This window comes from Diorhabda sublineata, chromosome 2 (assembly GCF_026230105.1).
Source record: "Diorhabda sublineata isolate icDioSubl1.1 chromosome 2, icDioSubl1.1, whole genome shotgun sequence".
Classification (NCBI taxonomy): domain Eukaryota; kingdom Metazoa; phylum Arthropoda; class Insecta; order Coleoptera; family Chrysomelidae; genus Diorhabda; species Diorhabda sublineata.
Window position 1 is genome coordinate 22,140,769 of NC_079475.1, and position 26,184 is coordinate 22,166,952.

At 30.8% G+C, this 26,184-nt stretch overlaps 2 protein-coding genes across 2 annotated transcripts in view; one reads left to right on the forward strand and one right to left on the reverse strand.

Moving 5' to 3' along the window:
* Positions 1–15,352, reverse strand: part of LOC130440692 (elongation of very long chain fatty acids protein 4-like) — a 35,234-nt gene extending 19,882 nt beyond the window's left edge. Inside the window, exon 1 of the mRNA XM_056773973.1 lies at positions 15,206–15,352. The gene's annotated coding sequence lies outside the window, so the exon portion shown is untranslated. The remainder of the gene's footprint in view (positions 1–15,205) is intronic.
* Positions 15,353–19,543: 4,191 nt separating this feature from the next.
* On the forward strand, positions 19,544–25,905 carry LOC130440693 (uncharacterized). The gene is made up of 3 exons (XM_056773974.1): positions 19,544–19,698; positions 23,266–23,854; positions 25,028–25,905. Exons 2-3 carry the CDS (start codon positions 23,266–23,268, stop codon positions 25,807–25,809), a joined length of 1,371 nt encoding a protein of 456 aa, XP_056629952.1. The 5' UTR covers positions 19,544–19,698; the 3' UTR covers positions 25,810–25,905.
* Positions 25,906–26,184: the final 279 nt, after the last annotated feature.

Here is a 26,184-nt window from a genome sequence, read left to right on the forward strand (position 1 = left end):
AACCATTTGTTTAAAAGTAGTTAGTATAGAAATTTGTAAAAAGTCGAAGTATGCTTTAGTATCACTGCTGAAACAATTCCATATTTAAACAACCAGAAGGTTCAGTTGATGAGTCATTCACATCGAAATCGAACTGCTAGGTAAACGGTTTTATTATCTAGAAGAAGCCATTTTTGCGTTTTGCATTCAAAAGTTACCTCCGTCGGAGTGGAAAACAAGTTCTTTGAATATTGGTGCAAATCCTTGTACAATGTAGAAAATGAAAAAGATTCTCGTTGTCATTAGTGAAAGGTGTTTATTGTCGCTAAATTTTTGTAAGATTTAACTATGTCCAATGAACAGTAGTAGGTACCACTAACAATGTACCCCTGTACATCTACTCAGAAAACTGATCTCTCTCTGAAAGATTGCATTTTTCCATGAAGCCACGTTCATGTTATATGGTACAGTTAATCGCAATTGTAGATATTATTTTATAAAATTTGAATGAGACGAAAATACTAACTGTAACTGACCTACCAAAGAGATCTGATTCGTTTGACTTGATTGTTAAAAAGGTTGAGGAGCTTTGCTATTGACCAATGATATAGACATTGAGAACGACTCGAGAGTTTACTTTTGACTGAATGGATTTGAACAAAATATTCCGAACTCAATAACAAATATGTATATATTCATAGATTACATTAAATTTAAAAGTTGCATGCTTGAAATATTAATGAATTTATTAGATGTAAGCTAATGATTTCGCATATCATTATTTAATCGTTATTTAATATTTTGTTCTGGCAATTAATTTAACTTTCTTTTCACATACTTCCTATCATTAAAAACTTTGTTGTTGTTCTCTTATTCAATTAAGTGCCGTTAGAACGTCAGCCATAAAAAACATGTTTTATCAGATGGGTCCTAATAAAATTTCATATCAATATATATGTATATATATATATATATATATATATATATATATATATATATATATATATATATATATATTGACATTTAAAAAAATAATTTTAACAAAATTTTTGTCACATTTATATCATATTTATCAATTATTTTTAAACATTTTTGATCATAAGTCTTTTGATATTGTTTTTAGTCAAAAGCAAAACGTTAAATTGAGATAACATGAAATCAATCTAAGCGCTCAAGGAATTTTAATAATAATAATAAAATAATTAGAAAGAAACTAATTTAAAATCAGGAGAGACCTAAAATCAAGAACTTTTAGAAGCATACACATATCAAAAGGTCTAAGAAATAAGAAATTCAAGTAATTTATAAATATATATACAGGGTGTTTCAAAAAAGGTGATCCCGTCTTTAGGATAGATACAAAACTGACAATTATTTTGAGTTTGCTCAGTAAAAAATGTTCGTAACTCCATCCATATTCAAGATAAAGAACGTTGAATACACATTTTTACGATTTTGCCAAATTTTATGAGACTAAGTTTTGGAAGCTGATAGAGGTCGACCACGATAACTTTGATACATCAGGCAGCACCGCTTAGTTTGCGCACTCGTTAGTTTATTCCGGTTGCACAGGAGAATCTCACATGTTTTAGTCTTGTTACAAGCAGGGACGGAGGTCGTATAGTTATTTTATTTAGTGAGTTCAAGTGAATTCTAAGTGTATTTAAATGGCTCCCAAGAAAATTTGCATTAAAGGAAATGCTCTAAATAGCCAGACGAGGAAAATTGTTAATAATATCTTCCAATTTATGAATAAAGAAGCCGAAGATGGGCTAGAAAATGCCATTGAAGAATTACAGGCTGGTATATATAGATATGCTTTTATAAGGAAAGGATTTTAGCAGCAACTGGTATTACCAAAAACACCTTACAAAGGATCAAACCAGAAGGCCAAAAATGGATTTGTTTTTATGTCTGACTAACAGAGAGGGCGCTAGTTACATGGTTCATACCAAGTAGTATTGAACATAACTTTTTCAATATTAGATTAGTTAAGCAAAATATCAAGTGAAATTAAACATCGTTTAATTTCACACCAAAAAGTTACTCTTGATAAAACTCGGTATTGTGTACCTTTTTCATAATATTTTGATTTGAATATTATGTAGTAAAACCATATTCAGGATGTAGTAAGATGGGCAAGGAGACCATGTTGACAGAATGCCAAATGAACGGTTAGCAAAAATTGCAAAGGAAAAGAAACAAGACACAACTCGACCTCCTGGACGACCACCTATAAGGTGGTATGAAAGCTGGTCCTCAGCATCCCAACTACTCCTGGCAAACCCTTGATGAAAATACAGGACCTAGTCCTAACTTAAGAAGAAGAAAAAGAAGTAAAGCCCAATAGTGGTATGAAGTAATGATAAATGTATTAATTGAACAAAAATCACAAGAAAATTACAGTAAGTGTTCACATTTTCATGAATACACTATCCTTTTTTATAGAGAATCCATTAATCTTGGGAGTCAGCTATGAAGTCATTAAAGTGACGTTGAATTTCGTCTTAATTCTTGAGGTGAATTTACCTCTGTAGAATAAACTTTTTCTTTATGATACGATCAAACTTATTAAAATCAGAGCTTCTGCACCACTACCAATCTATCGATTCGTAATTGGTTACTCAACCAATTACGATACCTTCTATCAAAATGCGCTGAAGCTCCATCTTACATAAAAATAGAGATCTTCGCTTGTTAAATCTTCTAATATCTCCAATAAGTTATTTCTTAACAAATCCAGATACATATCACCATTTAAATTTCCAGGTAAAATGTGATGACTCATTAATTTGTTATCTAAAGTTGCTACCCAAAAACTAACTTTAAATGCCGTGTAAAAGTGAATTCATCCCTGAAAAGAACATATTTAAGAAAAATCCAATTCAAGGTAAAATGTTTGACAAAAATCCAGTCTAATCGGTAGATAGTCTGGTAAGAGCTCTTGGATTTGTCTGTAATAATAAAGATGTAGCTGTTGTTCTTTAAGTATTCCCCAAGTACATGAAGAAGACGTATTTGTTTGTCTTGCCACACTCCTTACTCTAGCTTTTGAATTTTGACCAACTAAATTTAAAATCATATTTTTTAATGGTTCTTGTTGTTCTTGGCCTTAGAGAACGACAACGTCGTTCAAAGGCTCTACATATATTTCTACTTTGTAAGTTTCTTCGAGGAAACTTTTCTGCATAAAGCGTAACAGCTGCCCTAGAGTTTCCTAAACACTAGCCTTATGTCAATAATATGTCTGTGTATTCGAAACTGCAGTAAATTTTGATTAACAATATCTAATTTAACAAATAACAAGGTCTCAAAAATGTAATGTATTGACTCAACTTCCTAACTATCAATGAATAGTATGAAAGAAACAACATTATCAAAATATATTTCGATAAATACTTAAAGAAAAGTCGAAACGTCAAATTTTATTTCCTAAAATAATTAAAAAAACTAATTTTAAAACAGAAGACACCTAAAATCAAGAACATTAAGATGCATTGATATATCAAAAGGTCTAAGAAATATGAAATAAAAAAAATTATATCAAATTGACGTTGATATAAATATTGATTAATTAAAATTGAAATATTTCAACAGTGAGGTATGATGTTAATCAGTCCCAAACATACTCATACTACATATATAACAAACAACCAACTTGCCTATAGAGAGAGAGAGAGAGAGAGAGAGAGAGAGAGAGAGAGATGCTTTATTGTCAAAAAATTGTTACAATTGTAGATAAAAGCTTGTAAAAACAAAAACAAACATAAAAATAACTAAATAAAACTACAAGTAAATAAAATTTTAATATACAGAAGAACATGAGTAACAAAATTATAGGTAATAGTAATAGGCGATAATTAGTATATAAATCTTATATACGTCCATAGCAAAAATTAAACCAGTATGTAGCATGCCCGGAATTTGAATTCAATTGTCAGCTGGCATTTTTTTAATATTGTAAAATATTGAACCCTTAACTAATTCTGACGTGGAATAGGTAGGGAAAGGTTGTGCTGACGAATTAGGTAAATGGATTCAAAGATGAATAAGGAAGGAAGGATCAGAATTTTTAATCTTTTAAAGAAGTCCCTGCAGTGATTCTTCCTGTTTAGTGCGATTAAATATCTAACAGCTCTCTTTTGTAGTTTTAAAATTAGCTCGTCGCCCCACACGTACCACAGAAAATACTAAAGAAAATATACATGAATATTTCAATATAGGTACTAATTTCATATAGTTACAAGCAAAAAAATTCTTCATTGGTATAGTTTTTTAACCACTTCGTAACTTCAACTCCATTCCATTCCATCTCGTAGGATAAAACAAAAAATATTTTTTTGGCGTCGTCTCGTCGCAAATCAAGAATTATTGGAAATGAATATTAATGAATGAGATTAAAATAATATTGTTATGGTATGGTATATATGGTATGGTTATGGTATACATTCCACATAGTTTTGAGTCTTTCCAGTTTTTGCTTTTCCATATTGAACGTCCAGTCTTTCTAGATATCTGGTAGTTTTGGAGCATCCGTATTGTCTTTAAGAACATGCCTCTGTTTTTAGGCAAAGTCATGAACTTTCGCTTATCGTACATGGTCGTAATTAATTGCACAATTCTTTGGAGTGTCTTCTGTGATTTTCTATTCCAATAATACATTTTTTTGTAAAAACAAAAGCTACATTGCTACCAAATGCATAAAGATGACAGATTAATCACTCTTGACCGTTGAAAATAGAAAACAATTGGAAAAAATTGTTCCAGATAGTGACCTGAAAACATGACATTCATTTTTTTGTACATATTGTATGCTTATGGTATATATGACATTTTCAGACGTTAACAACATTAAAAGCCCTCTTTTATGTTTCTAGGCCAATATAAACTGCAATTTCCGATTCGTGCAGTGCAATTACCTCCGTAATGCACTCCTCTTATTGTAATTTTTTTTCAAGTCCTTTCCTCAAATTTTTCATATAGACGGCCAATTTGAAAAGAGCCTTCTTCGCGTTAGTAACATTCTAGAGCTTTCATGAAGCTAGATCGCTTCTAATCTGTATTAGGTATATTATTTTAGCTAATAATTGGATTTTATTTTTGTTTATTCTAGTGGAATGTTTGTCAAGAGTTAGCTGGTAAACCGTTTTGTAGTGCGGAAGTGATATTTAAAACCACAATTTTCTCCTCTTAGTATATGGATTATTTTGTATAAACTAGTTTTGTAATCTTGCACATTTTTCATGTTCCCTTCCAGTATAATCTGATTTTACAAGGTGAAATATATAATAAAATGACAAACAGGTGGAAAATAGTGGATACTATTTTGAAATCTGACAATTTTCTTGGAATCAATATTTTTTGTTTAGTATTCTCGACATTTTAAAATGAAAGTAGTAATAATATTTACAACTTAAGAAGAAAAGAATGGATTGTAGAGAAATGTATATTATGATTTATATTCGTTTTTAATTAATACTATGTAATCAATATTGCGGAACAACCGCTGGATTTTGCAGCACCAGGGTCATTAACATAGAAACGAAAAAGAAATTAACGTGTGCTGCACTTGCAATATAAAGTTGTAGCTTTTGTATATATTTAATTTCATTGAAGAGTAGGAATAGGACAAATTAAATACCAAATTAAAAAATATGTTTGTTAGAACCACTGTAGCAATTTTGGATAAAACCATTCAAAATATACGAAAGAATTTTGGTAAAGAAAATTACAGTGGTTTTTAATTCAGATGTTTGTCTTGTCGCATCAATCTCAACTTCTATCGACTATTTTTAATGCCGATATGTAAACAGTGAAAGCCAAATTCAAAATGGGATATTTTTTCAAATAGAAAAAGTTTTGTGATGGAATCGAAGAAATCTTAGTCATGAACATTTTTTCACTTTAAACATAATAGCCAATAACATTCCTCAAATCATGCCATCAGCTTCTGAATACCATTATGAAAAAGCTATGCGCCTGACCGTTGAACCAGTTAATAACAGTTTCTTTTCACATGTCATCATTTACCAAACGTAAAAACGTGATAAAATATCGATCTTGAAAAAGAGCAAATTTCTGATGAAGCTCGTCAATCGTGAAGCTCCTATTTTCGTCATTAACTATTTGTGACAACTCTACATTAGTGACTCTAGGTCATTCTTCATAACGAATATTAGCCCTTCCATCGTTAAAAAGTCTACACTATATACTCTCATCTCCATATTCATTACCGCTTCATCAGCAGGTGGCTTTCGACAAATCGAGCTTTTTAAGCATGTACAAACGGAACAACTGATGTACTTCACTGTCGATGTCACTTTCTGATTGACATGGCGACAGTAACTCACCAATACATCAACAACGGGTATAGACATAAATCGTATTTGCGGCTTAGTAAGAGATTGGCAAATAGTGGTCGAACTTTAATTAATGTCACTTAAAATTAATCAAAATACACAAAGAAGCATATTTCCAAATTATTTTGGGTCATTCATATTGATAAAAACTTATATATTTTTATAGAATAGCCTGTAAGTTTTAACATTAGTTATTTCGTTTCCATAATATCGAATTTTGCAAAAAACAAGTTTTAATAAACAAGATAGCTTAGTGACCTCTTTTCGAGTTTACGAAATGCGCGTCGGACAATGTAACAGTGGTTATATATGAATATCAGCAACGTTTCCAAAAATTTCAACTTGCTGTAAGCAGCAAATATGTAGCATTGCCATTTGACATAAATCATTTTAATATGATCTATTTATACTGCTCCAATTATTATACCGAAAATCTCTGGATATAAGGTGAATAGTCGATTTAATTATTTTCTCGGATATTTAAGATAAATCATCTTGAATTTTTTCGTAAAAGCAGATGGATAACAAAATTTGCAAATTTGCAAAACTGCATTTTGCATTATTTTATGCAAACAATGGAATACCCTAAACTTAAATTGAATTATTAATGAACTTAAATTTAAATAATGCAGAAATTTTGAAATTGTATTACAGAAAAAAAAGGGTTTCTACTTAAGATATGAGACATGGCAACAAAGATGTGGATACGTCAAATCTCATATTGCCATCATAAAGTCTGATATTTTTAATGGTGAACGTACTCAGAACTCGTTGTCATATGAGTGCTATTTGAGCTGTTTGCAGATACTTGAAACTAACAGCAGTGTACCGATCAAATTGCTTCCATTTCCAGGAAATACCATGGTGAAGTCGATGGACTTTTTTGTCGAAATAAACATCCCCAATGGCTCGTAACTGCAAGGAAAGGTTTGTAACCACTGACTACTTTCGACACGTCATTACATATTATTAGAGTGGCATAACAACTCTTCTTAGTGATTGAGACCCGAATTGAAGACAACGTCAAAGAGCATCGTTATTTAGTTCGTGTAATTAAAAATTCCCTAACAAACTCTAACTGGCACAATCCTTAACTACAGGAATCAAATAGTAACGTTCCTTGACATAGTCGTTTTCTAGATAAGATAATCATTAAAATTAATGATAATAAAATTAAAACTAATACAAAAGAATTATGGTCTGGACGATACCTAAATTATAATTCACACCTTCCAAAAACACAAAAAACAGTGTCATTATAGGATTAGCAGAGCTATAAAAACTAAAATAATCATATATCCTATCCAAACACAACACAAATATATATCATAAATCGGAAAAAGCACTGTCCTCTTTATATACAAAATTTAAAAAAATAACTAAAAATACAAAAAAATCGAATATTATTAGTCGAATATTTTCGAAGAAAAATTAGACTATTACGGTAGGCATGACTAAAAGAAAAATGGGGGGCACATCATTTTTCCCATGTTTTGAGACCTCCTGAACACGATTATGATGGTTTTTCGAATGTCTGCAGTTTATATATAACAAATGAATATTTCGAGGGGTCGCAGTGCAAAAAAAGTGGTTTTTGACCTTTGCTCACCTCTGCAAGTCAAACAAAAAGTGACTGAAAAATGAAATTTCACATGTAGGTTCAATTAGTTGCGAGATGATGTCCTGTCTAAGGTCGAAACTTTCTATCTCCACCCCTCTCCATTTTATGGTCATTTTTGTTATATTTTCTTATTGTTTGGCCAGATTTTCTTCTTCAGTTCTTCTAGCACAAAACGCCCGAAATCATTTTGATCGTTGTAATTGTTGAACTGGACCGCCTCCTATTTAATGAATAATACGAGTATGATCGTTGCTAGGGTGATTTTTTTTACTTCCCATTTTCGAAATTTCTTGTCATTATGACAATTTTTTCTTTGTTGTCAATTGGAATTGAACAAGAGGGTCCGAGACCACCGGGTCTATTGAAATTATGAATTTTCATTCGAGAGAGAGAGTTAACTTGTGAAATGAAAAGTTATTGAGGAATAGCAAATTTTCCATATAAAGAAATAAGATTGAGAATTGATATCATTTCCAAGAAATTCATTTTATGGAAAGATTTGTTTGTGTATTAGTTAAATTCTTCATTCGACGAAAAATTCGACTTTCATGATGGAGCTCTGCTGCTCACGGCTTTTTTTACTCTATACCATGTTTAAATTGTCCAAGAAATTATGTAGGAATGACTATGCAAAATCTAGAAAATAGGATAAATGGTCACAAAATAATAAATATTAACTCAAGATAAAAATTATCAAAAAATAATAATGGCGAAATGATCTTTTTCAAACAAAATAAATTATTATAAGTTATTTATAAACAAGGCATAAAGGACTTAAGAAAAAAATATTATAATTGAATCAATTAAACTTTTAAACTTATATACCGTTAAGTATCTAAGGTAAATAAACTGATATCTAATATTACTCTTCCCTTACATTATGACTATACTTTTTGACATTTAAAAAAAGTTTCAACAAAAATTTTAATATTTTATCGAATTTATATCTCTTTTCACAATTATTTTAAATTATAAGTATTTTGATAAAGCTTCTAGAAAAGAAACGTCAAGATAAAATTAATTTCAAATAAAAATCAATTCAACTCGAGAAATTTTCCCCGGGGCATTTTCCGATTTTATGGTTTTGTATTATTTCGACTACATTTTTCTTAGTTGGTGCTGGTATTTTTTCTTCGTATTCCATCGATTAGCTATTTCATATGTTTCTTCCTCATTATTTTTTATATTTAACACTTCTTGGAAGTACTCCTTCTACCTTACCAAAGTTTACTCTTCTTCTGTTATTATGTTGCATTGTTTGCTTATAATGAATATTGTTTTTTGTTGCTCCATTCCTCCATTCTTGATAGAAGTGCTTCAATTAATTACATACAAATTTATCTTCAATGCATTTTCTTTCTGTTTCTTTTTCGTTCTGCATTTCTTTTTCATTACTTTTATTTTTAGTTTTTTTTTACTATATATTCAACGGCTGTCGACAACTTTTATTGGCACTAGAATTCTTCTCTCCCGTTTTGTAATTTGTCAAAAGGTTATTTAACTAATTGTTTTGAATTATTATTATAATACATAAGTGAATGTTGAGAATAAATTTTATAAAGCGGAGCAATACCGCTAGTCATATGACACGGGCTACAAAAAACAGGGTCGATAAGGTGCGCGCCATTTCAGCTTGTAAATTGGCGGCCCCAACTTAGTACATCACCAAACGCCACTTCTTAAGGTCAGTACAGGTCGGATATGAAAATGCTTTTCCCGAACGAAAAAATTGGCTGAAAAACCTCAAAACGTGCGCGCGCGAAACCTTTTGTAACATGGGGTTTAAACCTCAAATAAGAGCGGTGTAATAGTGCAAGAAGTGTTACAGGCCGGAAAACCCTCATAAGAAGTGATCGAAAGTGCCGGAAAACTCATCTGAAAAACCTCATCAAAGATACAGATTAGGCCGATGCTTTTGTAAATGAGATTTTGGAAAACTGATAATGAATAGCATAAATGCAAGAATTGAACAAGACTTTTGCCCACTCAAAGTGACATCCATTTTGCACAAATTCAAAAAGAACAACGAAAATTATGAACAGGTGGCTGTCTTTAAAGAGGATATTAAAAACATTTACAATATTGCAGTACAATATTTACGATCTTGGACTGAAAAATTATACAAATACATAGAACATTTCACATAGAAGACTTTAAAAGATGTTCCTGAATAGATTCAAGTATCCTATCACAATACAACGTCAAAATTTATGATGAAAAATGTTTTAACCAACTGCAAAATCTTAAAAGTTTTCTGAACACTAACAAAGAGATCTTTGATTTCAAGAAGCTGTTAGCACATAAAAAATAAGTAACCTATTTTCAATTGATGATAAATCAAGATTGCTTTTCAGAATTCCTATCTTTTAATATTAATGTGATATTGCAAGACATAACGCAAACGTTGAAAGAGCTTTTTCCTTGATAGATCAGCAATGGACGAAAGAACGCAACAGATTACATGTAGACAATGTTTCCAAAATGTTGGTTGTAGAAAGTAATTTGACATGTGAGGATTTTTACTAATACATTTTAAAAGAAACTGAGCTCTTGACGCAGATTTCGACAAACCAAAAGTATGAATAATTATTTTTATTGTGTGATTCAAAGAGAAGAAGATTTTAATTATTTTTTTTCGAATCTTACACTCAGAAAACATAAAACACATACAACAATTTGACGGGGGTCCATTTTAACTCACATATTACGGCCAGTCAAAGATCGTTATGGGGACGATAAAATTTTAAAATTATTGTGTGAAATTATTTTGTAAATTATTTCGAGTAACTTACACAAAAAATAATTTAGTTAAAAAGAAGGAACTACATTTGCTTTGAGCTTTTATCTAATAGATTTGTTAAATAATTTTATACCTTCGTTGTCTATCACTCCCAAATAATTGAATTTTCCACTTCCTCAAATTACTATTCCCATAATTCTATCATTTTATTGTTTGCAAACTTTCTTTTTCATTATCACTGAAATGGAATCATTTAACTATTTAACTTAAACAGATTTTAGGAAAAACTTTCAAAATACGATAAACGCTTTCACATTGTCTGAAATATCAAATGATCTTAATAGTTCATTCATAGGTACTACCAAATACATATTTAGTTAAAGAAACGTTTAATGTTATTACAAAAATAGGGGTGCTCTCAATCTTTTGTAAAATCAAAAAACGGTCTAGTTTATTAAGTCCGGAGATCGTGATCTTACTACACTTTACTGTATGAAAATCCTCCCTGATCAACAAATATATGTTATTTCCATAAATTCTACCTATTTAACCCTTAACACCGACCTTAAAATTTTCATCACTTAACGTAGTCTAAGGATTACTAAAACAAAGGCACAACTGGTTGGATCTGGTTTGCAGCAGTGTAACCTCGTATAAAAATATATTTTGCGGAATAAGCTGACCATTTTTTTCTTAAAAGAAAGAGACTTATGGGCTTATTCTGTTAGAGGTAACGTAATGTAGCAACTTCCCAAATAACAATTGAAGAACTGCAGATCACCACTAGATCGCTTATAAATTGGAATCTTATTTTTATATTCAATATTCTCTCAAAACTTGTGGGTGAGGTAGAGGTAGAAACCACACAAAACTATGTTGTTAGTTTGAAGAAGAAGAAATTGCTCATATTTTCAATCGACATTTGCCCTTAGTTGCAGGCTACCAAAGATAAAATATACCTATACACGGTATAAATTTCTTTATTGATATTGCTGTGCTTTTCGAGAGGATTTCTAGGTATTTTATATCGTCCACCGTCTTTTTGAATTAATTGGTTGTTTCATGGAACAATTGTTTTTACATATGTGCGCCCATGGGTGGAAGGTAAGAGAGAAAGTGTTGTTGTTTCTGTTGTTAATGTTACTCTTCAGGAAAGGAGGAAATAGAAAGTTAAAATATTCATAATTATATGAATATATTATAGTCTCAAAACAAATCGTAGGCTATTTGGTTACTATTTAAATGTATTACATTTACGAAATATTAGAAATACAGTTTGAAATATATTGCTTTACAACTATTTAGTGCAAAAGACTATTTATCATGAAAACAATATAAACTGTTTTCTACTTTAAAAAAATTGAAATTAAAATAAAATTTTGCATTAAATAAATGTAAAATCATGATATATTCTATAAAATGCTTTTATATCGCTAACACTTCCAAAATCATAACTGAGTTGTTGAAACGTTTTTCTTTTTTAATAGATACGAAACGACGCAACAACTAGCTAGCTCTCCAGTGTTTCGGGGGTCCACTTAAAAATACGATTTAAAACTCTACCAATGATATAAAGCGTGCAGTTGGTCCTGTTCTAATATGTTATCCAGCTTCAGTTTAGCGGATGCGCAGGCTATGTATATATTTTTGTGACTTATTGTGGGTCACTACGCTTAGACAAACTACAAGTGAAACACTACAAAAACTGGAATCCCTGAGCCCACTTGATCATCCGGGAACATTAAGACAGTAAGAACTTCAATGTTGTGTTTTGCTCATAAACATGCTTCTGCCTTAGGACTTGCTGATTGTTCTGTAAGAAGAAATCACCATACAATATGGCGATAGAGCAGAAACTGTCAAAACGTGAAAACAATTCTGGAAGGAAAGTGTATGAATTCTACTGGATGTCTTTCTTGGGCTAACACCAGTTTTAGAGCGCAAAATGCTATTGCTGTTTTAATAAACGTTCGGGCCGGTATATAAATATGTTACAATAATGTTTTCCACGTCTAAATAAGTTTGACTTTGGCTCAAACAAGACCGTGCAACGGCACATACCCCAACAGTATAGCTGCTTTGAGAAAACATTTCCCAGAATTTCTCTTCTCAATCAGGGGCGACTTGCAGTGGGCGCCTTTGGATATTATCGAGATAGTCTGCAAATTTATTGGAAGATTGGGAGAGGAAAATATTGAGAAAAAATTCGTAGGAATTCAATCAGATGAAGAGTAACAACAAATAAGGAAATCTTGGCACTCTTCCAAATGAATTATAACACCGGAATTCCAAAAAAAGTTATTAAGATCAGGTGAAGGGGGGAAGAGAGAAAACTATTTTCCCCATCAGCAGGAAAACTACATATAAAATGAAGTAAAATTGATTATTGACTTACGTTCAATTTAAGGATGTATTCCTAGGATTCATTTTCACTAAATTTTAAATGAAGTCAATGTTCAGCAGTTATAAAATAATATTGGAATTGAATTATCTTTTCCCAGTACCACATGTGGTTGAGGCAAGCGGAACTAATTCGCTGAAGCCTGGTATATGACAATTGACCATCTAAGAGAGGATAGAGTCGATAATTAGAATGTACATAAATAGACTTTAACCGAGCCGGATTGGCAAATTCTGCATACAAAAGAATCCAAGCCAACTAAAAGGATACTCATTGTATCAAGGAGCATGAGAGGTTCATGTGAAATTGATATAATTGATGAATACCCCAACCAATCGTCACAGATCAATTGAGTAAATAAAATCAAACCAAGTGTATTAATAAAAATAACAAGCGATCGAGATAAGAGCTCAACTTTAAATATTAGATATTGTTCATTACCATTTCAATTCACAGGTACCTCATAAAACTTTTCTATCGATTAAATTTGAATATCACACAAAGGTGATGACTGAAATGGATTATTTCTTCCTAAAATTTCAGTAAAGCCAAAAACTTCTGTAATTTTCATGCACTCTCAAAGGCACGGCAAACTATGACATGAATACTACGTGCATGTATTTTGAATACATGGTTGGTTATTTCCAGCATTATATATTTCCACTCAATTTATTAAAAAAATTATAAATTATAAATTATTTTTTTTCTCTGTAGCTATTGGTTTTGGAAAACAAATTTAACTATAATATTTTCATATAAAACAAGGATTATAATTTATAATTTTATTCCATAGATAAGCAAAAAAGTTTTGATTTGAAATAAAGTTAGGGTTGCTAATTCCATCTATGTATAATATATCAGGAATATTGAAAAAATGCTTGTGATTAATCCTTGGCGAGTGCATGAAAACAATCCCCTCCTAAATTTTGTCGCATCAATTTAGAAACATCTTGTATATACATACGACATGTAATTAATGATTCTGCGATGTTGAACCCAAGACAACTAAGTTACGAGCTGAGAATATGCAACACTTATGGAATATGTTATGACACCATATTTAGAATTCATTTTAGCTGTTTACCATGTTATTTTAGTTTTTCAGTTTCTGTCTACTTTTTTTCCATTTACTAATAATTATCTAGTATATTCTATTTAAATTAAGAAAATTATTGGAGTATTAATTTGCACTTTTCAATTATATTGTAAGCTGTGAACTGCAATTTACATTTTCTGTATCTAAAACTGGGGAATACCATGAAAACATTGAAAAAATACCATTTTAATAATGAAGTGTGAATAGCAAATTTCTATGAACTTGAAGCATAAGACTATGATTTAAAAGACTTTTTTACACTTCAGCTCCAGCGGCAAAATTTAACTTTAAAGCGAGACATTAAAATAAAAGTCATTTGAATTCACTTCGAAGCACTTCCACATGGAGATTATAGTGCTCGTTGTAATTATTTATTGTTGTTAAAGTACCAAAGAACCAAAAGCTTATTCATTTTAGGTGAGAATTTCAAGTTTGGAAAAGTTTGAGTTGTTTAAGGACCTTAAACTTCATATCAAATATATGTCACGACAGTGCGGATTCATTCACAAACAAACAACAAAGCAAAGCTGAGAAAATAATTTATTAAAGATAGAAAATCAGATTCCAGACGATAGTAACAAACAGTAAAATTGTTAAAATTAGAATGAAGAACCTTTTACTAACTCTAATGCCACTCAAATTCAAATGGATTTAAATAAGACTCTGAAGGCAAAGAAATTGACAAAATTGGGTATAGCTATGGATAAACAGTATTCAATACATAAGGATAGATGTTATTCCCCACTTATGTGTTACAATTCTTTTGTTGCATATTCATATTCGTGGGTAATAGCCATCATTATTTGCTTTTGAAAAATTTTTCAGAAAAGGTATATACGTACATCAGAAATAAACCTAATCTAAACAATTATTCGCTCATTTACTTTCATTCCGATTGTCTTATGAATGTTGAAAAGCTATATACATACAAATTATTTAATGATAGTACTCAAACTGTAGAAAATTATTGCAGTATAATATACTAAATCTATTTTCGAATGTTCCTTACCATTGTTATTATCACTTAAAATCCATGTTAATCTTTAATAAACTAAAAAACCGTCTTCAAACTCCCCATAACCTATAAATTTTCACCCACCATTCCTCTCTCTAACAAATGATCACACCCTTCCCTGCGCAACGACCTGCATACACTGAAAAGAATCAAAGATAGGCTTCGCGATCCTACAGGAACGCGTATTTTACAGTGGTCGATAAAACAACAGCTATGCCAAGAAATTTTTAACGTAGATCAGTTAAAAGTTCTTCAATATGCAATGAGGTTCTAAAATACTTTTGCTGTAATGATGTTAATTTCTGATATTATCTACAAATTGTGACTGAATCCGCGACACAATTTTGATTTGAATGTTGAGGTCTTTAAACACCTCAAATCCTCTTCACACGTGAAACATAATAGACTAATGTATTGCTTTTTATATTGTATTTTAATTTAAAAAGTCACTTTAGCCGCAATAATTAGCACTGTAAATTTTTCCACGTGAAATGGATATTTATTGCACAAATAAATATTTTTGAAGCTTTATATTAATCCTTTTACATTCACATTCCGAGACTTAATGCCAAAAATGAGTATGCTGTGACATAAAAACATTTTCTAATACGACACCTCATTTCTGAGTTATAGGCTTTTAAAGTTGCGAAAAGTTATATTGAGGTATATTTTCTAAATTATTCATTAGACATTATGACTTTCTAATGAATGATTACATATGTCCATGTAGTATATTTGACGGAATAAATAATTCTGTACTACTATCTAAAAGCCAGGGGCGGCTCATGCTCAATGGTTAACAATCCGTAACTTTCAGACAACCTGTACAATCTAAAAATAGCAAAAGTGAATTTTTCAATCGATTTTTTAACAAAACTCTTCATTCAACTCAATTGTACATGCCAAAGAAACCGTTCGCCATACAGAGACATTCTGAAGCAAATCATCATTAATGTAATTATTTATTGAAAATATTTACGGGAGGTTTCAAAACACAATCAAACATTTCAAACTGAACACACTTGAACATCGTGTTACTTGAAATGTAGAAAAATTTAGTTAGTTAGCCTGCAACTTTTCAAATAAACACAAAAAAACTATCGATCATATTGCTCCTTGTTTTTAGCGATGTTCCATATACCAATATCCCCAAAAAAATCAATCCATTGTATTTAATTGAGGGGAACATGGTGAACATGCATATGGACTTCCCCGACCAGTCCACCTATCAGGAAAAATCTTATCAAGATGATTTTTTACATCCGGAAAGCGTTCAGTATACAACCTTCTGGCTTCTGACGAGTTACTAGAAGCTAAACAACACAACAAATGCATGTCAGTATATTCACTAAAGGTAAATCCTACCATAATGAAACTCTAAATACGATGTGATAATTATTGCTGACAGGTTTCGAAAATATTGACAATAAACTGACATTGACAAATTAAGTCGCTTGCAATTTTCAATTAAATATCACGAAATTATTTGAAAATAGCTTACTAGATGAAAAATAATTATTAATATCATTCAAGCTTTTTCTAATGCCAGTAATATGTTTTTCAATAGTATGTAATACAAATGGTTTTTTATTTATACATTAGTTCTCCAAGAAATATTTGATTATATTCTAATACCTCCTATAAATATTTTCAATAAATAATTTATGATAATTTGCTTCAGAATGTCTCTTTATGGCGAACGGTATCCTTGGCGTGATCTAAAAATCTACATATCTCCGAAACCATAATTTTTATCGAGGAGTATCTAATCGGTTTAAACATTCATTTTTGATTTTTAAATTATACAGGTTGTCTCTATAAAAGTTACGGATTGTTAACCATTGGACATGAGTCAAAAGTACTCTTATTAACATCTCTTTACAGCGTTGACTATTTCTGAAGTTTTGTTCATACGCTCCAGAGCATCAGTGTTCGTAATTACCTCGAAAGAACTTATTTTTAAAATACAACGACGAACCCACATCTCAAACCCTTCCAAACTTTTTGGTATCTTGCTCGTACCTGCACGCTAGAATTATATTTTTCGCTTATCACTGTTCCCAGGTATGTTAATTTCTGTACTTGATCTATTTGTGCTTTATTAACCGTAATTTTTCCTTCTGCTACATTTTGTTGTTTAGTTATGACCATATATTTAGTCTTCTTCGTATAAAGCTTTAGTCCGTAAATCTGATAGACTATAACAAAATGGTCTAAGAGCCTCTGTAGTGTTCAAACGAGCTGGTTATTAAAAATATTGCTGACAAGTTTTCCATTAATCAAGACACCTTTATTAACTCTAAACCTCTAACTTCTTTATATTCAACTTCGAAGGAACTTTGGTGTACAACGCGAACGCTAGCGGTCTGATGCTAGTAGAAATTAGTAATAATTCGTATATCTTCACTAACGATATGAATGTTTCAGCATCTTATCAGGTTTTACTCTGCCGAATACTTTTTCAAAATCGACAGCAAATATATAAACATATATCCCTACATTTTTAACCAGCACTTGAGTTGTGAACAATGCTTCCTATGTACTCAATCTATTTCAGAAAAAAATTGAGAGCTTTCAATTCTTTTTTCAAGTCTATGTGGTAGATTATTTTCAAAAAGGTTTTTAACACGTGGCCTATTGTTCTAAATTGATTGCATTTTGTTGTCTTATACTTTTTCGGAATTATCCCGAACTGGTTGTAGAATAATGCCAGTTTCATAAATATTATTGAACAAGTTCGTTGGTACTTTTATGCCATTTCAACCGAGCAGCTTAGTGTTTCATCTACTTCTACTGCTTTTCCGTTTTTTTCTCATTTTACTGCTATGAACACTTCTTTTTCGGTAATACTAGGACCCGTTATATACGAAAAAATGTTTTTCTCTCTTATGTTTAACTATCAAAAATGCTATCAGTTTTTTCTCTGCGAAGTAAGTAAGTAAGTAAGCAGATTAAAAATGTTTATATACATGCTCAATTAAGTTGTAGCAAATCTAATTTATTTAACTTGAACTTAAGTTATTGAAATTTAAAAATGACAGAAAACCTACCACTCTTTTGACATAAACGATTTCTTGATAATTATAATATTAAATAACTGCAAATTTACTAATTTAGTAACCATTAAATTATTTTTGAATAGTATATCAGTAATTGAATATGTATTTACGGTGATCTCATATTTTAATAAATTATTCTGGAGTAATGGCGCACACTGTTTACTTGTCATCGATTTCCGCATATGAGTTATTTGAAAGAATCTTATATTCAGCATGGAAACCTGACATAAATCGAAATTTGAGCAAAATACTTCACATATGATATTGTTAAATGCTATCAGGTTACGAAAACTTCCATGGACATTTGTAACAAAATGTTATCTTATCCAAATATCTTACTCCACACTAAATTGACTTACGCCATTTTATATATTGTCTATGGTAAATTGTAAAACTTCATCTGATTTAAGCTAGAGAGACCGTTTTCAAATTCTTTGATGGTAATACATAAATTTACGAGAGCTGATCCCTTTCAATACAGTGTCCATTAGGTTAACACATTCCCAACTAACAGCTCAAATGTGGCTTGAACCGAAGATCTTCAACCTCTGGAAACCGATGCAAATATGATGAAAAAACGGTAAGCGTTACCTTTCCTGTTGAAACTTGCATCTTGATTGTTTCCGTCGATGGTGACCATGGATGTTTCAAGTTTAACTTTGCATTTTGAACTCTATATCATAGCGATTGCAATTAATTTTTTCATGCTCATGTCGGCAGTCATTGCTTCAACTATTTGTTCCACATCGATCGCACAACACAAGATCATGGACTTTTTCAACTTCTTGTGCGGTAGCGGTTTTGGGTATTCCACCTGTATGTTTATATGTATTCAATGGTTTAAGCTCAAAACCCCACCTTTTCTCTATGCCATGTAATACTGTAGATTCCGGTTATGTATACAGCAAATATTTGTGCATTTGGGCTTGGCTCCACTTCTTTAAATGAAAATATCCATCGCGCGTTGCTCGGTAGAATACATTTTTATCCTGTGATGTAACTCTCTCGAATTCGGACCTCTATTTTGGAAATCCTCTAGCAGGTTCAGAATTGTGAGTAAGAACAAAAGGATCAGTTCTCGTATATATTTATAATGATCAAACTATTTCTTCATCTTCTTCTCACTTCCTATTAGAATCACAGGCATCAGATTATTTTGGGATTATCAGTGTCATGACGTCAAAAATGAATTTCAGTTGTTGATAAATTCATCACAACAAAATGAAAAGCAAGGATAAAGGAGTAGCAATCTACATTGGAATAAGAAATATGAATAGTTGAAATTTATATTCCGATAAATAGTTTGTTATTACAAATAATGACACGACCCGATCCGATTAAGATGTCTTCTCGTTGATAATTATATGATTAGACACATTTTTCCAATATTCAGTTAGTTCCTTTTATAAGTAAAGCGACTAGTGAAAGGTTAGTTTTATCTTCATATTATTTATCGTAAAATTTATAACGTAATAACTACAACGAATAAAATACGTATTAATTTATATAATAATTATTTTAGAATTTCAGACCTGGCATATATCGTATTATATAAAGTTGAAAAATCAATTGATAAATATTCAGTTTTATTGTTCTTTTATAGAATCAAATCAGCATATTCTGTTTATCACACTTTTAATCATAGTGATTTTATATCTTTTATCATCTATATTATCAATACCGAAACAGAATATTTTTTAATTAAATGTATCAATTTGCAATGAAAATATTCTCCAAAATCAATGAATAATAGTTAAAACATAGAAAACAACACGCTTCATTGTAAAACCGAACTGAAAAATAAAGAATTATCTTCAATGATATTGAAGTTATTAACAAAAAAAAATTAATGAAAATTGTTTAATTTTTCTTTGGTTATTCTTAGGAAGTTGGATCCATCCTATTTTTCGTCGTAAAAAATCGACAAATTAATATTCTCATTATCTTCCTGCTTTTATTTATTTTTTAGGTTAAGTTAGGTTATGTTGGGTTAGATTAGGCAAGGTTAGGTTAGGTTAGGATTCCATTTCTTCTGGATTAATGCTTTCCTTGTAACGTAACTTTGTAACGGGTGAATTTCACAATGATTGATTGAGGGTTAATAACATAATATGATTGGAAATATGTTTTTTATTTCTTTTATCCAAAAAAGTGTTGAAATTTTGGTTTTTAAGCTCATATTTTACTTGATTACGCCGAAAAATAAAAAAATGAAAAAAATTGAGAATATTAATGTTTTCTATGACAAAAAAAATGGGTGAACTTCACATTATCGAAATAATGCACTTAACTAAAATCTAAAAAAACTAAAATAAAAAGAAGTACTTAATATTGTATATCAAGTACCTTGTAACCACTGTAAAACTGTTTGCATAGGACAGACATATCACTATGTGGAAAATAGATGAAGAAGTCATCAATACGATGAATAAAACTGTATAAAAAATCATGAAATATCAAAAAAACATACATGCAATGCTAAAAATTCGAAAATTCTTAAACATAGTTAAATAGATAGACATAGTAATAGTAGACTGCGCGATTCAAATACTTCTAAGTATATTATTGAAAAGTTATTCCAACGTTATAAAGAAGCAGCGTATAATTTGTTAGTAAAAGTAAAATTGAGAGTTTAAGTAAAAATTATTTATTATAAGTATATAAAATAATTTTAAGCAAAATATTTAATTTTGACCATTTACAATAATTCATATTAAAATCAAATTAATAGAGCAAATACAATAAATCATTGCAGTGATGAAATCAAATTTATTAATCTAAAATGTGGAATTAATCGATTCGATATCAAGATTGTTTATTGATATTGATAAAATTAATGAATCTTCTAGAATCTAGATAAAATAAATTTTTGAATGTAGTTTAATAGACGAATTGTCTATTGTTTAATATTATAAAAATAATTGCACAAGTTAAATGTTTTTAATATGATGTCTATGGTCAAATACAAGAAAAAGAGACTTTTTAGAAAGGGTTCAATACAATTATCAATCAAAAAAGACCTGAACAATTTAAATAAAATTATATCTAGGAAATATTTTTTTAGTTCAGTAAAATTACTGAATTCGCTACATCAACACTAACAATTACACTGTCTGACCCGCGTTTCGATAACCAAGTTATCGTTTTCAGAGACTGCAGGTAAACTAAAATCTAATGACTTGACTTACCTGTTTGGTACTAAACTTTTTCACCAAGAAACCTTCTCCCGCGAAAATTAATTCCAGCGGGAGAAAATTCCTTGACGGGAATCTTCACATTCATTCCTTGACTACTAAACTATAGAGTGGGTTGTAAGGAATTGGCCATTTGTCCCTATTTAAGCTACTCTTACATCTAGTCATTTCAATGCTTTCAAATGCATCCAATAATTTATTACTTGATACATTTTTTAACAACTTTATATTATTAATATTTATGTCATGTTTGTGACTGGCAGCGTGATCGGCAATACCTGATTTTCCGGTCCGTCCATATTTCAAATGAGTTATGTGCTTTTTAAACCGGATAATAACGAATCTCTTAGTCTGCCCAATATACTTTCCATCACAATTACCACAGCTAAGTTCATATATACCAGTCTTTTCCAAATTTGATATTTTATCCTCAGGATTTCCCAACAATTGTTTTAATGTAGTGTTGGATTTATAAACCAATTTAAAATCGAATCTGCTAAATATTTCTTCCAATCAATTTTTATAAATAGGATTGAAAGGTATCATAGCAAATTTTTCTTTTTTTTTCATTTTGGATTTGGAAAAAAGAGATTTCTTAAGCCTATGACAATTGATTAACCTATTTACAATTCTTTTTTCATAATCGTTGAGTACAGCTACATCCTCAAGGAAGGACTTTTCCTTATTGTATCTCTCGATGGTAAGTGGAAAGTAGATTAACCGGTGTAGCAGAAAATGGAAACTGGCCATCTTATGTTGGATACAATGAACAGAGTAGGAAAATCTGTAGGAGTATCCAAAGCTTCTGCATGTCGAATTGTTAAAAGAGTTTAACTAGCGATTTGTTCTGTACTGTCAGAGTACAGAACTACATGCGATCAACAAGAAATGTATAGTTCTGCAGGGGAGTTTTACCATGTTTCTAGATTCCCCAGAGTGATTGGAGCTATAGATGCAAATTTGAAGGTTAGAAATATAGTTGTTCGATGGGTGGGCTCTAGTTATGACCAGACTATTTTCAACATTTCTAACCTGAAACAACAGTTTGTAGCTGGTAGATATGGTCGTTACTTATTGTTAGGTGATAGTGGTTACAAAATGGAACCATGACTCCATTACTCCAAACTAGAACGGTGGAAGAAAACTTATACAATGAATATTTAATTAGATCCTGTAATAATTTGGAACGGCAGTATGGGGTATGGAAAAGAAGATGTGCTGTCTAATATTTTGGAGTTCGTTTGCACGCTAAGCCGATAATTCCTGTCAACTTTAAGAAAGTGCGCGTAAACTAAAGGTAGCCAAAATGAAATCAGATATACAAGAAATAATATACGTAATACTTTTATATGAACAGTCTAAACGGAAAATTTCCCACTATTAATGTGCCGATAATATACTATTTTTTCTCTCATTGCAGATACCTCGTACGGGTTATTAATGCTTGAGAATCCTTGTCATTCTGTTTTGCTTAGTAGGAACAGCTTCCACTTATAGAAACTGTCCCTAAAGAGAAGTATTAAATATAAGCAAGAAATACACTAAAATACAAACATACAGTTTTGTTCTTTAGATAAAGCAGACTAATATAAGGTTTATGAAACGCATGCAAATTAAAGCTCTCTTTAAAGTCGGTTTTAACTCAAAAATGACTTTGAGCATTTACATTTGACACTTAATATATACAAAGTTTAGGGTTAATTTTCATTTGAGGCAAGTTTAATTTATTTATCTGACGTTTTGAATGCAAATAATGTTATTATATATCAAGAATTTACCTAATTATATTATCTCATTTTAGATGAAGGTACTGATAGGATGTATTATATTTGGCTTAATAATTCAAGTTGTAACTGCTAAATCAATCACCAAAAGAGACTGCTGCTGTTCATCATTATGTAATTGCAATAGTAGGCCTTGTAATTCAGGCAACTTTAATTGTAACAGTGAATGCAATTTCGAATATTCCGATTGTAGCAACGATCTGTGTAAAAACAAATCAAAGTGTAACCAAAAAAACAAACCATGTAATGATGATAACGAAGATAAAAATCCAGACGAAGTTTTACCAGTTTTAGTACCGTTTCCACAAAATTTTCCAACTATACCGATTAGGTTACCAGATGATGCAACAAAAAACAATACAAATATCAGTAACGCAACGGTAGAATTTACTCTAACAAATAGCGTTAATACCGTTAATAATATTAGCATACCGATAAGTATTAATTCGACAAATCAAAATTCGGTCATTATACATTTGACCAGAACGACGGAATATGATTCAATAGAACAAAAATCGCTAGACGGAAATGAAGATCCAAATTGTTGCTACGGTATTGGGGAAAAGTGTGCAAATAATCAAATATGCAAAGGAGTACCATTGGAAGGTTTGTTTTGTTCCCTTTTTTAAATAAAATTTATGCGCAAAAAAATATAATTCCCATTATGTTAGTATTTCTTTTTTTAAATTCAATAAGATTTATGTTTTATTTCACAAAAATGAACGACCTCAACCATACAATCAGCTACTGGATGAGTTTATAAAATCCAACAATTCCTTTACAATATGTTTAATTTTGTTGTATTTACTAATCTATTCTTAAAGATTTTGACCCTTCTACGTACTATTTTGTTATTAAATCACATATGGGAAAGTGTACCAAAGATAAATCTTCATTATTGAATTAATTCTCTCAAAATATAGTATGTCTCTCAAATGAGATCTTAGCTATCAAACTCATTTCAACAAAATAAATTTGTTGCATAAATTTGTAGATTGTAGATTCTTTTGGACAGTGGTTTTGGCTACCTAGAAGATATTGTGTACAATATTCTACATTGTTCTTCTTCTAAAATACTTGGACTTCTCCCAACAAAGCCTTTTTTGAGGTTTTTGTGTCCCACTTCTCTAAATGTTAGTACTACTCCTCCAAGGTACTTTAGCTTTTTAGCGAAATGGGCAGGAAATTCGCAGAATAGATGCTCTCTTGTTTCCAGGGCTAATGGAACAGCAGATTTTAGCTATCCATCTTATAACAACAAAATGAGTTGTATAAATATGTAACTCGATCTGATAATATTTACATCTACCTCAAGTAATTCCCCAAAAAATGCTTTACCTGAACGATCCAGCGAGTAGAAGTACCTTTGTTTCGTGACTGTCCAGAATTAATAGGTTTTCGAAGAATGTATACTCCTCGTTTTGACAGCCGAACCCATTCTTTATTCTATTTTCTCTTTTTTGTTAATATCTTGATTAAAATGTTCAAAATAATAATAAACATATAATATATTTGATAAGTAATCAATAAAAGCGTTATAGTTTCTTCTAACAAAAATTAAACTCTCTTTACGCACTAGTGCGTAAATAAACATATTTTATGCACTAGTACGTGAAGAAAATTACCATTTTACTTCTGTATTTTGATAAAATTTTCGCTAGTAGAAAAATATTGTATGAAATTCGTATAAATACCTTTTTCGACGAATGCGTCAATATTAAAAATTGTCGAAATACTTTACATATTTGTTACAAAAATAACTATTCTTCAATTTTTTAGCGATTCTACCTCAATCTACTCCAGAATCAACAACTAAAAACCAAATAATTCACCCAGCAGTGCAAAATGCAATTGTATACCAGACTCCAGTGAACAATACAGTTGCATACCAGCCTTCTGTGAATAATACAGCTGTATACCGGCCTCCAGTAAGACTATTCTTCGGACCTATACCTTTACAACCATCGCCTTATCCCTTTCAATCCCCTTGTGAAGCCAAGTCAGGATCTGCATGTAGTTCGTCTCAAAATATAATTCCACCATTTACTCAATTTCCATTCCTATCACCATATCAGCCATCGTCCCAAATATCATTCCAACCACAATATCAACCGCAACCACAAATTTCTATACAACATCCGTCATTACAGCCAAGTTTTACTCAACCATCGATACAGCCTTCAGCGAATTGTGGGTACGGAGGTCAGCAAATAATATCACAATTGCCGTTTCCAGTTTCACCTTGTGGTCAAATGAACACACAAAACATTCCCGTATTTCAACCCAGATCCAATTCTTATTATATTAAGCCGGATTGCTTTTATCAAAATACTCCCTCAAATCAACCATCAAATATTTATCTTCACTGTATAGCATCTACTAGGAATCCAGCTTTATATCAACCAAATATCCCTTTCCAGCAATTTACTGGAGTGTATGGGGTGCCTCAAGAGGTACAGAAATCGACCCAAACTGAAAATCAAAATGCGCTATTACAGCGTCTATTTACAGCGCTGCAGCAACAACAGCAGGGACAGCAACAGACATTTGTACAAAATTAGTAGATGTAGCTTTACTTAGATTAACAGTAATATTTTTGTTATTAGTTCAAAATGGTATTTCAGTGTTACTACTACAATAAATAGTTTTCAACAGAATTAACCATATATAGTATATTTGTATTAAAAGTGATTCCATCCCACCATCCCTTTATTTTACACAGATGAAACAAAATATTACTAAGATAGCTTGCAAGATGATAAGAAAACTTGAAGCAAGTGGGTGCCATTGAATAATATATATTTTCTACTACCGTGCGTAAAGTACGTACTTTAGATACACTTTCGAGTGCGTAAAACTTTACGCACAAGTGTGTGAAGAAACATACGAAAAATTAAACATACTTTACGCACTAGTACGTGAAGAAAATGACCATT

Excerpts from the sequence above, each read along its gene's own strand:
- LOC130440693 (XM_056773974.1), top strand. The coding sequence starts at position 23,266 with ATGAAGGTACTGATAGGATGTATTATATTTGGCTTAATAATTCAAGTT. Across the intron at positions 23,855-25,027 it reads CAAAGGAGTACCATTGGAAG|CGATTCTACCTCAATCTACT; the intron begins GTTTGTTTTGTT and ends TCAATTTTTTAG.